Here is a 16,666-nt window from a genome sequence, read left to right on the forward strand (position 1 = left end):
ACGTTGCTGGCCTTGCCATATCTGTCTATTTACATAGCAATAACATTCACAATAGAATACAGCTAACGCTCGGGTGCGTCTCTCAGCTTGCTTTGCCTTTCATTCGTATCAGCGACTTCGTGTGCTTTGGACGGTCGACGCGCTTTAAACAGACATCAAATTCTTCAACTACAAAAAACAGAATCCACTTTGCACCGGTATTTACGCGCGCGCGTCTTATTGCAAACTATTTAAACCGCAAAAATATAAACTGCTGTCCAGTTCCAGTTAATTTAACAGTGAATAATTAAGGCTTGTCTGCAATTGTTCTCAAGAGACCTGCGTGCGCCTTTTCTGCGTCAGTGTGTTTGTGTGTGAGTGTGTGTATCCTTACATCCTCGTCTCGCCCCCGCCACCGACGCCGTCGACGCCTTTGTATAGGGTGTGGTGTATCATACAAAATTCCAGCGCGCTGTAATACAGTTTAAAAACCAAAAAAGAAAAAAAAAACATGTCTGTCTCCTCGAATGCATCCTCTGCCTCGCGCAACGGCAGCGTCGATGATAGCACAACAACAACAGCTACTACGGATAGCTCCGAGCTGGCGCACATTTTGAATAGGCGACAGGAGATCATGGAATCCCAGGAGGCTGGCATCGAGGTTCCCCGCACTTTTAAGGTGGTCAATGTCTACACCGAATTCCATGAATTTTCGCGCAAGCAAATCAAGGACTATCAAAAGACCTTCAATACGTAAGTTGATTCAAAAATAATTGAATTCCTATAGACTAAAATGGTATCCTTCAAATTGATTTTTAAATGATTTAGAAAAATATTTAAAATTAAGATTTACCAATGGGCAATTACCAAGTTAAAAATATATTTATTGCGATTTTCATACAAACAAAAACAATATGTTTGTGGGATTGAAGTGAATCTGAATTAGTAATATCAATTTATGAGCTGATGTGTTACTCACCGAACAGGGTATAAATTAATCCCGTTTGCTTATTTGTTTACGTAAAAAAAAAGCCTATTCCAAAGCTCAACTCAATTTACAGCCTCGCAGCTCACTTTGACACCTAGCAGCAGCCAGAAACAAAAAAGGGCAAACATCAAGCGAAAAACAAAAACAAAAAAACTTTTGCGGTTAATTGACAACTAAACTGTCTGACACTTGAGTTCTCCCCCACCCATACCAGTAGCTCAGTTTCAGCGCCCGTTTCAACCGCGACACCCTTCCCGAATGCAATGGAGCATGACTCACACCTTCACTGACTTTGTCACAGTCATTTGCACTCATCGTCGTTTAAAATTTCAATTCCGCGCCTCTGTTAAAGTGGGCGCGCTGCCACTACGCAGAGGATTGAGTATTACATTTTCAAAAAAAATTTGTTGTTTGCGGTTTTCTTGGGTTTTCAATTGTCAGGTATCAGTCAAGTAGCTAGAATTTTCCTGCCAAACTGGTATATGGGTTTCCTTATCATATTATGTTTCATAATGATCTTTTGACTTTGACATATTCAAGATTTAGAATGCAGAGAGTATTAGGGAGTCCGTGTTTCTCGCTTCTCCAATGACGCGCTTTTTGCACAATCTTAGTTATTTTAATATCTTAAGTATGCTATATAAAGTATATAGAGTACATAAAGCTAGACAATCACTTGACACGTCGTATTTGATAACTTATCTCATAGTCAGAGCTCATCCGAATTTGACTTTTGCGCGCGCTGATTGCGCTTTGCATATTTAGGCAAACAAAAACAAACAGCATGCGATATGCCCCTTCTCACTCTTTCTGCTCTCTTTCACTCGTTTACTTCTCAGAACCTGCTGCTGATTCAGCGCTTTGAATCAGCTGCATGTCTCTAACCGGTGTTGCCAGAGTTGGAAAAGTGAAACTTATAGCTATATTTTGGATTTGAAACTAAATCTTTGACCAAAAAAGCTGAAATGATCTCAAATGCAAAAGTACACAATTTAAATTGATATAAAATTGTGGGAAATAAAAAAGGCTAACCTTCCATTTTTCTCAAGAGCTCAAGGCAGTACATTTTAAATATGCTTTATTTACACAATCATTCAGATAAACGTTTCTGTAAATGATAATGGCTGTAGCTATAAAATGGCTATCACAGCAGCAGTGCTCAACAGCATGCAATGCACACACACACGCAGACTACCTGGTAATTAAATTGCTCTTGCAATTAACAGCTGGATTCTGTGTGTATATGCTTTCCATTAACACATACAGCCAATTGGAGCACTGCAGCTAACTAGCTGTCAAAACAAAACTGTGAACAGGCAGCAGGTAGTGAAACATAACTCCTGTTTATCATCCTGAGTATCCTATTTGAATTCCTTTGCCATGACTCACCGCTGGGGGCCAACTGGGTCAGTGCTTGGCCCATTGTCAAAACTGAAATAGCTGAAATATTTGTGAGACGAGCCAAGAAGTAAAACAAGTAAACGAACGAACGAGCGAAAAAAAAAAAAAAAACGTGGCTTGAAAATGAAATCGGGCAGGGCTCCAAATGCAATTGACGCAGCTCCGGAATGTCTGCAGAAGACGCCATGTATATAATACATAATAATACATAAACAAAGACCTTCAGGTATATGATGTACGAATCAGCGTAGTCTAATAGAGAATAGAATAAAGTTTGTGTAAGAATGCGAAATTTTATCTGAATTATACCAATTATATATGTATGTAACTATAGTACAGTCAGGTCGACTCATCGGATTACTGTGAGTACCAACTGTAAAATTAAATTTTTTAGATTTTTGGGTATATAGATGATTTCGATTGTTTTTATACCTTAGTGACGTTCAACCGAATAGGGAATATATCATTTATTTTATGATAATTTTGTATACAGGCGAATACATATGATTAGACATACATATATGTGCTATGTAGCAATATATATTCATATTAATGATCTTCAATTTGCACTTGAAGCATAAGCTTAGATATTTTACTGTAGCTATTCAAAATATTTCTTAAATTTTATGTGCATTTCAATGATTAAACTGGTTTCAGTTGATCGAGCATTATATTCAATTCAAATTCTCTGAACTATCCCGGCAAAATGCCAATCCAAGTCTTCAGTTGATCTTTTAAAGCGTTTTTGTTGTTTTTTATATAAAGTTAAGCGAACGACAATAACAAAAACAATAACCGGCTGTGGCTTATGCGCAGCGAGCTTCTGACATTTCCAGTTGGATAACCCAGCAGCTCCCCTCCGCTGTTATCAGATGATGTGCTAATTTTCTTATGAAACTGGAAGAACGTCGTAAAAGCAAAAAATACTGAAAAAACAATGCATAATCAAATAAAAATAAATAATATATACAAATGTTCTACTGAGTCATTTTGGTTTTGAAGGAAATTGTTTCTGATTCAGTTCTGAGATTAAACATAAACATATACCAAATATATAAACAAATGCAGGGTATCTTCATTTCCTAGAGCACGATAAGTCTCTGCGTGTGTGTGTGCACGACCCAATTGCGCATAAACGAATATGAATTTCTAATTGTTTATATATGAGTATATATGTTGAAGAGACCAGAAAATACCCCGCAAATAGTTGAGTGGAACTTGGAACATTATTTTTTGGAGATGAAAAGTTTTGAATAAATATTGAAAAACCATACGAAAATCTCCAGTATACGAAAATAAATAAAATAATTATTCGTATACCAGTTACATACACATGAATCGAATCAATACACCCCATCCCAACTCAACTTTCTCAATTAAGTACAGGGTATCCTAAAAATGAAGAGGAAATCTCATTTGCCCAGCTCTCAGCGTTAATCGGACACGCAATATGTAATGCATTTCTTATAGCGTCGTAATTATTTGTTGATATTGCTTGATTTTAGTTTCCGGGTCGTTTTTTATTTCTTTTTATTAAATACATACATTTTGGATGCGCCATTTTCCGCACGTTTTTCCGGAGCGAATGCGCAGACAAAGGCGATAAATGCCAGACGCTCGCAACTTAATGATATTGATTTAAATCTCTTTCCTCATGCATTTAATGGACACACATGCTCTCAAGGGTCTGTCCATACATAAATCATTGGGCTTGTTGTCTAGTCGTCTGTCCGCCGCTGATAAGCCTACAAATCCGTAAGCCAAGTGGAGAATACCAACCACCGAGCCATGTTGACGCCTCTCACTTCTCGGTTTTGCATTGTTCAATTTGCATGTGGGCTTTGCATTTTAGCTTATTGCATTTTCAACTTGATTTCAGTTCAGCCAGAAAAGCAACAAGAATCGAATCAGGGATGAGTAAATTTTAAAATTACAAAATTTTTGAAACTTTAAAGTATTTTATTATTTATTAACTTTAATAGAAGAAGAAGTTTTGTTATCTTCTTTGTTAGATGGTCCACCTCTAAATAAATATATAAAAATTCAGAAAAGAAAATTAAATTTTGCTTATCATAAAATATTTAGAATTTGTTAATTGAATGAAGTCTATAATAGTTTTAGCGATATATCGTTATGCTGTCCATCTCTAGCGTCGCTATCAATGCCAGGCCACTTGTGCTTACAAATTGGGTTCATGGCAAAATTTACACCAGTACAGACCACACACATGCACATTCGCACAAGCGCACACACACATACTCACGCACACAGACATGCAGGGAAATCAGTTACACGCACTTTACAATTGCTCGGGAGGGTTGTTTGGTGGATGGACCCCACACGCACACTATGCTCATATCATTTCAACTGCGGAGCGTGAGCTTTTAATTAAACCACACATTCACCACCCATTATCGCTGAAGCAGAAGAGAACGCCCTCCCGGAGGCCAGAGTGCTTATGCAAAAAGAAAAAAATAAATAAAAGAAAGGGTTGTTATGTTGCACATTTTAGGCTAAACTGCAGCGCACTTCCTGTCTATGACGAACGAGCGGGTCAAAGTGCAGCATGCAGCACATAATATGTATATGCTATAGACATAACATATGTACATGCATACACACACACACACACGCATATCTTGTGGCAGGTTCATTGACATTTGCAAATGTATTTGTCATTTTACATTTTGTGTTTACTTTTTGCATTTCCACACCTTTGTTGTTGCTTCCTTCTGCTTATCTGCTATTGACAACATTTTTGGCCAATCGATAACACTGCATCGTCATTGTGAATGGTTTTTGCTTGTTGTGCTGATGCTGCCATATTGGCGCTCACTGACCTTTGCCAAAATGTACCGCATAATTGCAATGCAGGCGACCAGCTGTCTGGCAATGTTCGCAGTGGTCAGCAGAGAACGGAGAGCGGAGTGGAGCGTGGCTTATTGAGCACGCACGCCTGCGTCGCGACTCGCGACGATGTGTGCGTGTGCATTGTGCTTGCAATTACCATTCGTTGATTGACAGTGAGTAAGAGTAAATAAATAAAAAAAAAAAAGGCAGACATATATGTACGCATGGTAAGTTTATTATCTGTGACTAGTGGCAATGTCGTCGTGCCACTCAATTGCGGAAATATCAAATTAAATAAAAACCACATAGAATCATCGCCAGCAATCAGCTGCAGAAAAGGCAACAGCGGCTCCATTCCATTGTGCTTTGAACTTGCTGCACAATTAGTCATGTGCATTTGATAGTTAATTCTATTAGAGATGGGGGACACCAACCAAAACCAGCCAACCGCACGGGTGGTTTAAATGATGACGATATTTGCTTTGTGTGGAACTTTTATTATTACATAAATTTAACTTGTATATGTTTTTACTCATTTCTGACAAAACTATATAATAATTCTCTCTTCCACAATTTCCCAATAAAGCGTAATTTTAATCCAAACAGAATCTAGTTGCTTCTCATTTAGCAATTACTTATCGAGTCAGTCTCAGTTCGTCATGCATTGTTCTTCAGCTCTATATACATAGCTCACTGCAAGCACTGACTCATAGAGAGATGTGTTCGTTGCGTTCTTGTTGTTGTTGTTGTTTCCTGATGCAACTAAAAATAATCGGATGCGACCCACGCAACGCTATGATTTTTGTGTTGCTCCAATTTCGAAATGTCAAAATATGATGCCTTTTTGCTATTGCTCTTTCAGTCTCTCGGATTGGAATTCTGCTTGAACTGAGCATTCCTGGGTAATGGGTACTGTAGAAGCTCCACTAAGAAACACATTTCAACTTATTTGGGTTTGTATACATAAATTGTGGCTGGTATAAGTAAGACATATTGGAAATGTGGCTATGCACTCTAGCGAGCTTTTACTGTAGCTCTGTGTTCTTGGCCAAATTTACGATGCAGTTAAACTGCTGTTCATTTTTATCGATACTTTATGCGCACGCACTTCTCACAAAACTTTACATGTGTCTTAAATATAAATGGCCCAGGCAAAGTGTATATTTGAGTACACAGGTGCAAGTGAGATTTCGAAATGAAAACAGTCAGTCAGTCAGTCAGTCAGACAAACAGACAGACGGGCGGACAGCCAGTCCGTCCGTCAGTTCGTGTTGAGCGAAATAAACAAGATATTGTGTATGCAAGACGTCAACTGGGTACAATTTTTTTTGTTTTTCATTATTCATTGCCTTTTGCTGTAGTTGACTTTACAATAGATTAAAGCGTTGTGCGCAATCACATGAAGAAATCCACCAAACTCAACTCGCAGTGCATTTTAAACGTTATACACAATAACCGTTACAAAAGCCCAATGGACAAAAAAAAAAAAAAAAACTACCAAGAGGCAGACAGGGCGAAGATTGAATACTCTGACGTACATTAGACTGAAGGCGTGATTGGAAAATATTAGAGATGGACTCCATACCAAATTCGACCAACAGCCAAGTTTTTATTTGTTCACTAGTTCTATTATTAGTTCAGCAGTTCATGCACGATAAATAACCTATTCAGTCGAACAAAAATGATTGTTCAATCCTTCATAGTAAACTGCAATACTATTGAATTTATTACACAATAATATAGAACATACGGTTTTTAACTGATTAAACAACACAAATTTTTGACGACAAATGAATTCTGAATGAATGACTAAACTTTACTCGTTTACTGACTTTTAAATATATGAAATAAATAAAGTTAGTAGTTCGTTTGTTCATTAATAAACGATTTAATCGAAGTCCTGCTAAAGGATACGACCCAACTCTACAAAATATATTGGTAAGCTGAAGGTTGTTTTGAATTGTTTCACTCTTCATGAAAAGCTCATCATATATGTTAATGCTATACGATAAGAGTTCTTCATACAGGGTATAGAAAAAGAGGTTCAAGAACATGACGCGCTGTGACTGCTGAGCGTTGGCATTAACCCGCTTGGGCCACCGAGCATAGAGAGCTCAGAGACCAAAAACTAAGAAACATACATAAATTCACAATGGGCAACAGCAAAAACAACAACAACAATTGGCGTCACATTAAGTTGGTAATAGAGAAAAGCCACGACTACACGTTCAATAATTGCAGCGAATACTGTAGAGGGTTGGGATGGGCCATAGGCGGTAGGCGGTTAGGAGTGCAGCAAAAGGCAAAAATATACGTATATACTGAAAACATGCATTTTGCGATTTACGATTTACGATGCAAATGCGGCATGCAACAACAATGGCCAGCTGACCCCGTTAGCTGTTGAACTGTACAAACCTACATGCATGCATCTGAAAAAAAAAAAAAAAAAAAAAGAAAAACAACAAAAAAACTTAATTCGCATGTCTAACAATATGCAATGAAGCATCCATCTATCTAGATTTTCACCCGCACTTATGAAATTCAGTGAATTGAAAACATTTTGTAATCGATAACACACAAAAATTAGGCTAGCTCTAAGCAGGAGGTCGGTCAGCGTTGCCTCAGTGGCCTCAGGAGAGCTGCAAGCGCTCAGGAAGACTGCCTGAGTTAGAGCGAGAGGGCAAGCGGCTGCTGCTGCTCGCCACAGTGCTGCCAGAATTTTAGCAGCTAAAAATTCAAGCCAAGTTATATGTAAATTTAGCTCGATATTAATTTAGCTATCAACTACATTAATTAGTGCTTAATTTAGCTAGAAGTTAGCTGAAAAGAAATGAAAATTGTATCAACGCCTGATGAAATATCAATTGAATTGCTACAAATGCAATCGCCATCATTTAAGCTTACACGAAAAACAAACAAACGTAACTTTACGTCTAATGAACATGTGTTAAGCGAGCCAATTAATTGAAAAGAAAACCACAAAAACATAACAGCGAGAAAGAAAAAAAAAGCAAAAGTCTGTCAATTGTCACATTGACGCAACCGAGTGAGACCAGAGACAGGCGTACAGTGCAGCTCATGGCAATTGAAGTTAATTAAATACGAAGCAGAGAAATAGCAACAATTAGCTGTTATGCCTCTAAATGCGTGGTAACACCTTCGATATGGGAGATGTAGAGATGGAACCAAGTGCCGATCGTTTCAATCAGAATCATGTGAAAGCAGAAAGCGAAGATGGTAGTATATGAGTTATATTTAATGTGATTTATGTTTTAAAAAAATCCACGTAAATAAATTGAGAACCAGCGTTATAGTTACGAACCATAATGAATTTTTAGGCAATGCTGATTTTCTAGCTATAATTTTAATCTGGGATTCTCGATTCAACTGTGCCTCAATCTAATATGCACGTCTTTAGTCTAACTTGTTGCGCCCACAATCTGGATCACGCACCCATCTCTAATGCTCCGCTTCTGTCACCGTTAATTACTTTCACTCTCATCGCCGTGACAAGCAGCAACAACAACAATTTGTCGACCCGCGCAATTGTCGATACAATTAACAACGAAAGCATAAAATGAAAAAATACGAAAAAAAAACAAATTCGTTGGGAGCTAATGCAAGCGCTCATTAGACAAAATCTCGCAGCAGTTTTCTAATGCTTGTGAAAACGAAATTGAAAACTGAAAGTGATGCCTGTATGTAATCGAGTGCAATGTGTAATCGATTGCGTTATTATTTATGAGCAAATTGGTTGACAACGACGAATACGACGACGGCGACGACGACGCAACTTGTTGCAAGTTGCACGTTTCCTTTCCTTTCCTTGGCCTGGTCTGGCCGGGCTTGACCGGGCTTGGCCGGGCTTAGCTAACTGCCTGACAGCGACTTTAATGGCAGCCTGTCTTATTTTTAGATGCGACTAGTTTGACTCGTTTCGCGGCATCCTTCAGAGACGAGACAAGGTCGTGCTGTTTGTTGTAGCCACATTGTTGTTGCTGTTGTTGCCGCCAGCGCATCTGCCCCGCACGCGATTTACCCATCACAACAATAACAGCTGCTGCAACATTAGCTAATATTGCGTTTTCTCCATGCCACACGCTGCCTCAATGCTCATTACGTAATTTAGCTAGTAAAATTTCTATTTACATTTTTATCGTACAATTTCCTGCCCACACGTTCAGTTGAGGAAGTGGCCCCAAACGAGCATTTGAACTTTTGACTATCCACGAATTCGTGCTCATAAAAGTCGACGATTAATAAATATTTAAAGAAGAGATTAGCTTGAAACTAAGTTCAAACGGGAGTAACCACTTATTAAATAAACCGCTAGTTAAATTAGTCTTCTAAATGTTGCGAATTTTACTATGATAATATCTAAATGAAAATATCTACATATTAATTTTAGTATATGTCTATCCGAGGGTAGTCTGACATTTCTATTACATTTACTTTTGGTGATACATATGTCTTATTTTGTAAACTATTCTATAACTAGCGGGCATGAGGTCATTTTTCATAGTTCTATTTAACTAACGAGAAGATATCCCTAATCTTAATTAGTCATACTTACAGAGCGTCGCATGACAACATTTCGAGAATCTGGAAATCGTTGTTCACGCTGATTTTTGCTTAATTAGTAATGGTATTTATTTAAAGTTTTTTCGCGTGAAAGTTGATTATATTTATATAATTTTTTTTTTTTTATTTTATTGTATTTATTTATTTCAAATCTTTATAGTTTCGTGAAAGTTAATTAAATTTACATTATTTTTCTTAGTATTTTCAAATCTTGTCTGTTTTTATTTTACTTAATATTTATTTTATAATGTATTATTCTTTAAGTTCATTTTTTTTTTTTTAGAAAAAATATATTTCGAAGTCAACATTTTATTAATTAAATAAAATATTTTCTTACTCATCCATTTTTAAATTATTTTAATTTAATTTATTTTTAATTTTTAATTAAATTTAATATAATTATCACTTTTCGTCTTGTTTTATTTTTTATTTGTTTTTCTGTTTTTCATAAAAGCTCTCAAAGTTTTTATAACATTTTTATTTTAAAATTTCAAGTCATTCTAGTCTCTTCCCATGCTTTCACACTTACTGTGCTCAAATTTCAATGCAGTGTCATCCCAGGCACAAAACGAAACGTAAAGCGAAATTTAAGCCTCGAGTGAACTGCAAATTTAGCATGAAATTGGGTTACCTTCACGTCTTATCGATTAGCAGGTGGGCGGATTGAAATAGCAGTCAACGTGCTTGTACCAAAAGCAGGGCGAAATATATATTAATATAGATATATACCTATGTGCATTTATATACATTTAATAAAAGTCGTTTCTTTTCTTTTACAGCTATGATACTGCTAGAGATGGTTTCCTGGATCTGAATGAACTGAAGTATATGATGGAGAAACTGGGCGCACCGCAAACGCATTTGGGATTGAAGAAGATGATTGCTGAGGTGGATGAGGACCACGATGGAAAGATCTCGTTCCGTGAGTTCCTGCTGATCTATCGCAAGGCGCAGGCCGGCGAGCTGGACAGTGAGTCGGGTCTGAATCAATTGGCGCGCCTCACCGAAATCGATGTGGAGCAGGTGGGCGTCAGCGGCGCCAAGAACTTCTTTGAGGCGAAGATCGAGCAACAGCTGCGCACAAATAAATTCCACGACGAGATCAGGCAGGAGCAGGAGGAGAGACGTCGCGAGGAGGAGGAGCGCGCACAGCGACGCCAGCAATTCCAACAGCGTGCAGCCATCTTTCAGTAAAGCGGCAATCGGAGCGATTTCTACATGAAAATATAAATATATATATATATACATAAACTATAGAATTTGTAGTCTAGCACGTAATCCTTGTGGCGTAGGTTAAACAAATGCAAACAATTTAAGGACGTGTCAGTGCAGAGCAGAAGTTTTTTGATATCACATCACATCGTAGTATAAACTAATGATTCACATATAACTCACTATATAGATATATATGGTTATATACATACATACATATATGTCTCCCACACTTACATATAGTTAACGAGCATACCAAAATCATAAATTTTAATTGTGTTTAAGTGAAAGGAAAATTTAAATATGTATATTAATTTCCTGTTTAGTTATAAGAATTTTTCTGTTCCGTTTTGTTAAATTTTTTAAAGATTTCTGTATACAATTTGAATTTCTTTATTGTTGTTGGTGCCATTTTTTTATAAATTTGATTTGGTGTTTTGTTACTAATCTCATGTTTTATGTTAAAAATTAAGTTGATAATTTGAAAAAACAAAACAAAATTACAAACTATATATTTAAAAAAAAAAAAAACAATTTCTTCTTTAACTTTCAAAACTTTTGTACATAATATTTTTTGCATTTCGTAATTTTCAAATACGTTTCTAATTCATTTATAAATTAGGTTAAATATTTCAGTATTTTCATGCAAGCCGTTCAAGCAATATTAAAATACATTTTACATATAAACATATACATATATACATATATGAACATGAAAATACGAGAATACGATAATAACGGCAATTACTATATCTAAATATGAATAAATGTATATAGTGCAAATAAAAATAACGCGAAAATTTATTAAACTGACTTTTTATTATGCGAGAATAACGAATTGGAACTGGACGAAGCATGCAGATCTCTGCTCTCCTTAATTATGATCATAGTCCTGGTAAGCCGATATCATTCGTAATAGGAAATGTCTATAATAATAATGATGTTGATAGTAACGAAATAGAAAATCAAGTTTAAGAGAAAGAGTCGAATAAATATTCCAATAAGAATTAATAACAATAATGATGAAGATATATTATTATATGATAGCCAATAATATTGAATAGAATTAGAATAATTGAACTGAAGATGCCAATAAATATGATCAATATACAGTACCGAGCAAAAATGAGTGAATGTTACAGAACTTTGACTTTCATCACGCATAAAAATTAAACCATACCAGCAAATCAACAAATTTTTTTGTGTGTTTGTTTATTAGTGTATTCTTAACAAATACAAAAAAGTTGCAAGGCTAAATTAGCAAAATTCAAAAAATTAGAAAAAAAAAACAGAAAAAATCCACATAAACTCAATTTTGCACGTTTAAAAAAAACTACTAAAAACTAAAAAAAACTAAACATTTTTAATATTTAGTCCAAAACCCTTATTAGCAATAATTTTGTTGACTATTTTTGGCATGCTCTCAGCCAAACTTTGAATCATTTCTTTCGGAAATTGGCTCCACTCCGCTTCTATGCGCTCCCATAAGCTGTCAATGTTCGTTGGGGCTGCATCATACTGTCCCAGCCGTCTTTTCACTATTGAACACAGATTTTCAATAGGATTGAAGTCGGGATAGGATTTATATATAGACTCTATATGTATGGAGCGAAAATTAGCTTAAAATTCTGCTTTCCTGTCCATTCCTAAATAATCTTTACAGTATGTTTTGGATCGCCATCTTGTTGAAAACCCTTTCTCTGTGGGGACACGCACATTTATCAGTGAATTTGGGAAGATGGGTTTGAAGAATATTCATATAATCCTTCCTCTATGTAGAGGATCAACGTTCTACCAAGAGAAGCATCCCCAAACCATAATGCTGCCGCAGCCATGTTTGACGATTTCCTTTACATGATGTCGTTGAATGCGTTCCCCAGGTCTGCACCAGCAATATTGCTTTCCATATGATTGGAAACGGTTAAATTTTAATTCATCTGACCAAACAACTCGTTTCCAATCATAAATGCTCCAGTTTTTGTGATCCCTTGCAAATTTCAAACGCGCCTTCATATTCTTTTCGGACAATGCAGGTTTGTTTTTTAACGAATGATACATATCCGAAGCCACGAATTTCTCTTCTAGCAGTCCATTTGCTAACATTTTTATTAATTGCTAGAGAAACACCCTTTGGTGCTAGCAGCTTGTTTTTCTTAATTTTCGACATCATTAGGCGAGCATCAGAGCCCGAGAACAGTTTTTTGCAACCTTTGACTTGAGTTTTCGGAGTCAAATTTCGGCTGATTCAAAGCTTTTCGGCAATAATAAGCGAAGGAAATGCCTTCCCGGTCAGGCACACACCACTATTTTCAATGTCGACTGAAATTTTCCACATTTTAAAATTATATTTCACCAATTATTTTAAATTTGTTGCGAAAAGAAAATGTGCTTCAAATCGCTTTACAAATAAGAATATTAAAAGGACTTCTTAGTCCTTTTAACTTCTTAGTCTCTTTAACGGTAAATCTACATGCTCAATCTACGACTAAGAAGAATACCCAAGGATCTAAGTTATGGGGAAATCTGGATGATTTCGGCTGAGAAGAGAAGTAGAAGAGCCAAAGTATTGGCAATTATGAATCGTGCAAAATTGAGTTTATGTGGATTTTTTTGGTTTTTTATTTTTCATTAATTGAGTTTAGCTGATTTAGCGTTGCAACTTTTTCTATTTGTTAAGAACAAACTAATAAACAAGTATAAAAAACAAAATCTTAATTTGCTTGTATGGTTTAATTTTTATGCGTGATGAATGTCAAAGTTGTGAAACATTCACTCATTTTTGCTCGGTACTGTATATTGACGGAAATTGTCATTAATATAATAATAATTTCCTTATTATTTAATTTGCACATTTATTATTTATTTGCACACATATTAATATAATTAAAGCACATTTAATATTCAATAAGAAATAAACAAAATATATTTAATAATTGTAATTACTTTTAAATATCTAGCATAGAGTACAAATTTGTAAGGGATCTACTCAATCTTAAGTGTCCTTTTTTGGATTCAGCATAGAGCAACATACTCCTAATACTGTAAATTAAGTATAGTTAAGCATTTTACGGATGAAGTTAAGTATTCCATAGAGCATCCACAATGCTTTACGTATTCGCTGGCTCAAGTTCACTGAGGGCGGCGCCGCGTCGCTGGGAGTGGCGACAGCGCAGCATGTCGCACTTGAGCGCATAGCGATGCTGGCAGACGGGACACTGGTGCGGCTTCATCTGCAGATGATAGCCCTTGATGTGCTGGGAGAGTCCGTTGCGCCGCTTGAAGACTCGCTCACAGATGCTGCACTTGTATCTCCGCTCCGAGCTGTGGGTGATGCGATGCTGCTTAAGTCCGGTCAGAGAGCTGAACGTCTTCTGGCAGACGCTACAGCTGTGAACAGTTCGTTTAGCCGCATGGCCGGCCAGACCAGGTGGACGACAGCGCCGCTTGGCAGGTCGCTTCGGTGGCTGCCGCTGGCGGCACTTGAGCTCGTGCCGCCGGTAGAAACGCCAGTGGGTGAAGCTAATGCTCTGGCAGTGCCGGCACTTATAGCTCTGCAGCCGGGCATTGCGCAACGGCAGTGACTGGCAGATGTAGCGCATGTGCTGGCGCAGACCTAGCCGCGAGCAGAATAGCCGCAGGCAGCCAAAGCACTTGACGGCAAATGTGCGCTTCGGTGGCTGCCCAAAGTGCCGCTTGCATCGCTTGTGACCCAGCAGCAACTGCACGCTGGCAAAGCGACGCTCACAGCGGGCGCAGCGCAGACGAGTATTGGCGCGCGAGTTGGCCAAGGATTTCCGATTCGTGCGCAGCTGGCGACACGTGTTCTGCAGCCGCCTGAAGCGTGCGGCCAGCTTGGCGTACGCGTAGTTCTGGGACTGCGGTGCACTGATTGCCGGCTCAGCTATCAGATCATTGTATTGCAGGAAACTGCGCTGCATGTCCAGAATATCGATCTTCTTCTTGGCTGGCAGTTGCGGCGGCAGCCAATCCGATTGCCAGTAGTCAACGGGGGCGGCCAAAGGTAGACCAGCGCCTGCCGCAGCTGGCGGACACTCCAGCTTGAGTGAGCTGTGAGCCGTCTGATTAAGATTGGGCGGCGGCACGCTGACCATGGGCATGGATGTAGGCGTGACTGTGGGCGCTGGAGCTGACGCGGGTGCGGGCGCGGGAGCAGTCGTGGCATGTGCCAGGGCATAGTGCTGCTGCAGGCTCTCAGCTGTGAAGAACTTCGTGGTGCAGAAGGTGCAATTGTGCAGGCGAAAGGCAGAGGACTGCACCACACTGTCGTTGAGCACCACAATATTGGGCTTGGTGCTGGCCACAGGTGGTGGCGCTGGTGGTGGCATCAGTTCGCAGATCAGCGGATTGGGTATCTCGCTGACATTCGTCACAATGGGCTTGCAGCTGCGCGGCTCAGCTGGAGCACTGGCTTGCGATTGCGATTGCGTTAACGGCTGCTCCTGCGGCTCGGCGCCCTCCACCTTCTCCGTTTTATATTGCTGTAGTGGCGGCAGCTGCCAGTCCTCCTTGGCGTAGTTGTGCTCCTCGCTGAGCAGCTCCGTTTGCGGCAGCACTGGGACATTGACGGGCTGCGACTGGACAACATCTGCATCGTCTGTTATGTTGATGAACGGATCGTCCAGATTGATAATCTCCATGATGTCGCAGTTGTTAATGATGTCCTGGGCATTGAGCATGGGAAAATTGCAGAACTGAAACTTTTGCTCTGTCTCGTCGTTCGTGTCCGGCTCATGGTCACAGCAGCCCTCGTCCAAACCCATGTCCAGCTCGTCTGGGAAGAGATTCTCGAGACTTTCGCACGCCTCCTGTTTGACCCGTACCACCGGCTCCTGCTTGATCTTCAGCTGCCGCCGATATTTGCGTTGCAGTTCAGCCTGGGCGACAATCACAACGTCGCAAAATTGCGAGAAGCGCTCCAGTTGACGGCAGCAATCGCCACAGATTTCCTTCGGCAGGGGCAGAGTGTCATCTTGGAGGATTTGCAGCGTGGGAAAGCACTTCTGGATCATGGCAAACAGCTCGAAGCTCTTGTCAAACGACACGCAATTAAGCGCTGCAGTGCCACAGAAGCGACAGGTGCTTCTCGTGCCGCCAGTTGCTGGAGTCTGCTGCGTCTCCACTGTGGGCCGCGTCACCTGCTCCACAAGCACATTTAATGCATCGTCTGGCATCCGAACTGTTGGCACAGCATTTTTCTTCAATGTCTTCCGATTGTTGCTGCAGTTGAAGTCGGCGTCCACGAAGTGGCGACTACAAATGGCGCTCCATTTGGAGGGCATCCACTGGCCACTGCGCTGCGTGAACTCTTTCCATTTCTGCAGCAAGTCCTTGCGCTTAAATGGAAATCTGCGACAGATAAAACGAACATCTTCAACGCCTCTCAATTTTTGTGGAAGAAAAAGTTACCTGTGAAACGATATGCTGCCCGCATGCACATATTTATCGCTGCAATTAACAACTGCACAGTGTGCGGGCATTTGGCATTGTCTCCTTGTTTTTCGGATTCAATTGTCAATTTAAAATATTTTCACTTTCTCGTTATAAATTTTACTTGTTTATCAATAAATGTGCATAATAAACCATAAACAACGCTCATAACATACATTACCAGCACTGTTAATAACATTACCA

At 38.9% G+C, this 16,666-nt stretch overlaps 2 protein-coding genes across 3 annotated transcripts; one reads left to right on the top strand and one right to left on the bottom strand.

Moving 5' to 3' along the window:
- The first annotated feature begins 95 nt into the window (after positions 1 to 95).
- LOC6576043 (EF-hand domain-containing protein D2 homolog) lies at positions 96 to 11,530 on the top strand. Its single transcript, XM_002002010.4, has 2 exons — positions 96 to 732; positions 10,582 to 11,530. The coding sequence occupies exons 1-2, from the start codon at positions 491 to 493 to the stop codon at positions 10,994 to 10,996; spliced, it is 657 nt and encodes a 218-aa protein (XP_002002046.1). The 5' UTR covers positions 96 to 490; the 3' UTR covers positions 10,997 to 11,530.
- Positions 11,531 to 13,892: 2,362 nt separating this feature from the next.
- On the bottom strand, positions 13,893 to 16,652 carry LOC6576044 (zinc finger protein 526). Of its 2 annotated transcripts, none has more exons than XM_044008751.1 (2): positions 16,442 to 16,652; positions 13,893 to 16,368 (listed from the first exon to the last, which is right to left on the bottom strand). In XM_044008751.1, the coding sequence occupies exon 2, from the start codon at positions 16,312 to 16,314 to the stop codon at positions 14,122 to 14,124; it is 2,193 nt and encodes a 730-aa protein (XP_043864686.1). In that variant the 5' UTR covers positions 16,315 to 16,368; positions 16,442 to 16,652; the 3' UTR covers positions 13,893 to 14,121. The 2 variants fall into 2 exon arrangements, with proteins under 2 accessions (XP_043864686.1, XP_002002047.2); XM_002002011.4 differs by having other exon boundaries at positions 13,893 to 16,381.
- Positions 16,653 to 16,666: the final 14 nt, after the last annotated feature.

Source organism: Drosophila mojavensis, unplaced genomic scaffold (assembly GCF_018153725.1).
Source record: "Drosophila mojavensis isolate 15081-1352.22 unplaced genomic scaffold, ASM1815372v1 contig_36, whole genome shotgun sequence".
NCBI lineage: Eukaryota > Metazoa > Arthropoda > Insecta > Diptera > Drosophilidae > Drosophila > Drosophila mojavensis.

What these genes read in the sequence shown, in the direction of transcription:
- LOC6576044 (XM_002002011.4), bottom strand. Translation starts at nt 16,512, where the DNA reads ATGCCCGCACACTGTGCAGTTGTTAATTGCAGCGATAAATATGTGCAT. An exon ending in GGCAGCATATCGTTTCACAG is followed by an intron (nt 16,382 to 16,441) that starts GTAACTTTTTCT and finishes TATCTGTCGCAG; the next exon opens with ATTTCCATTTAAGCGCAAGG.
- LOC6576043 (XM_002002010.4), top strand. Translation starts at nt 491, where the DNA reads ATGTCTGTCTCCTCGAATGCATCCTCTGCCTCGCGCAACGGCAGCGTC. An exon ending in TATCAAAAGACCTTCAATAC is followed by an intron (nt 733 to 10,581) that starts GTAAGTTGATTC and finishes TTTCTTTTACAG; the next exon opens with CTATGATACTGCTAGAGATG.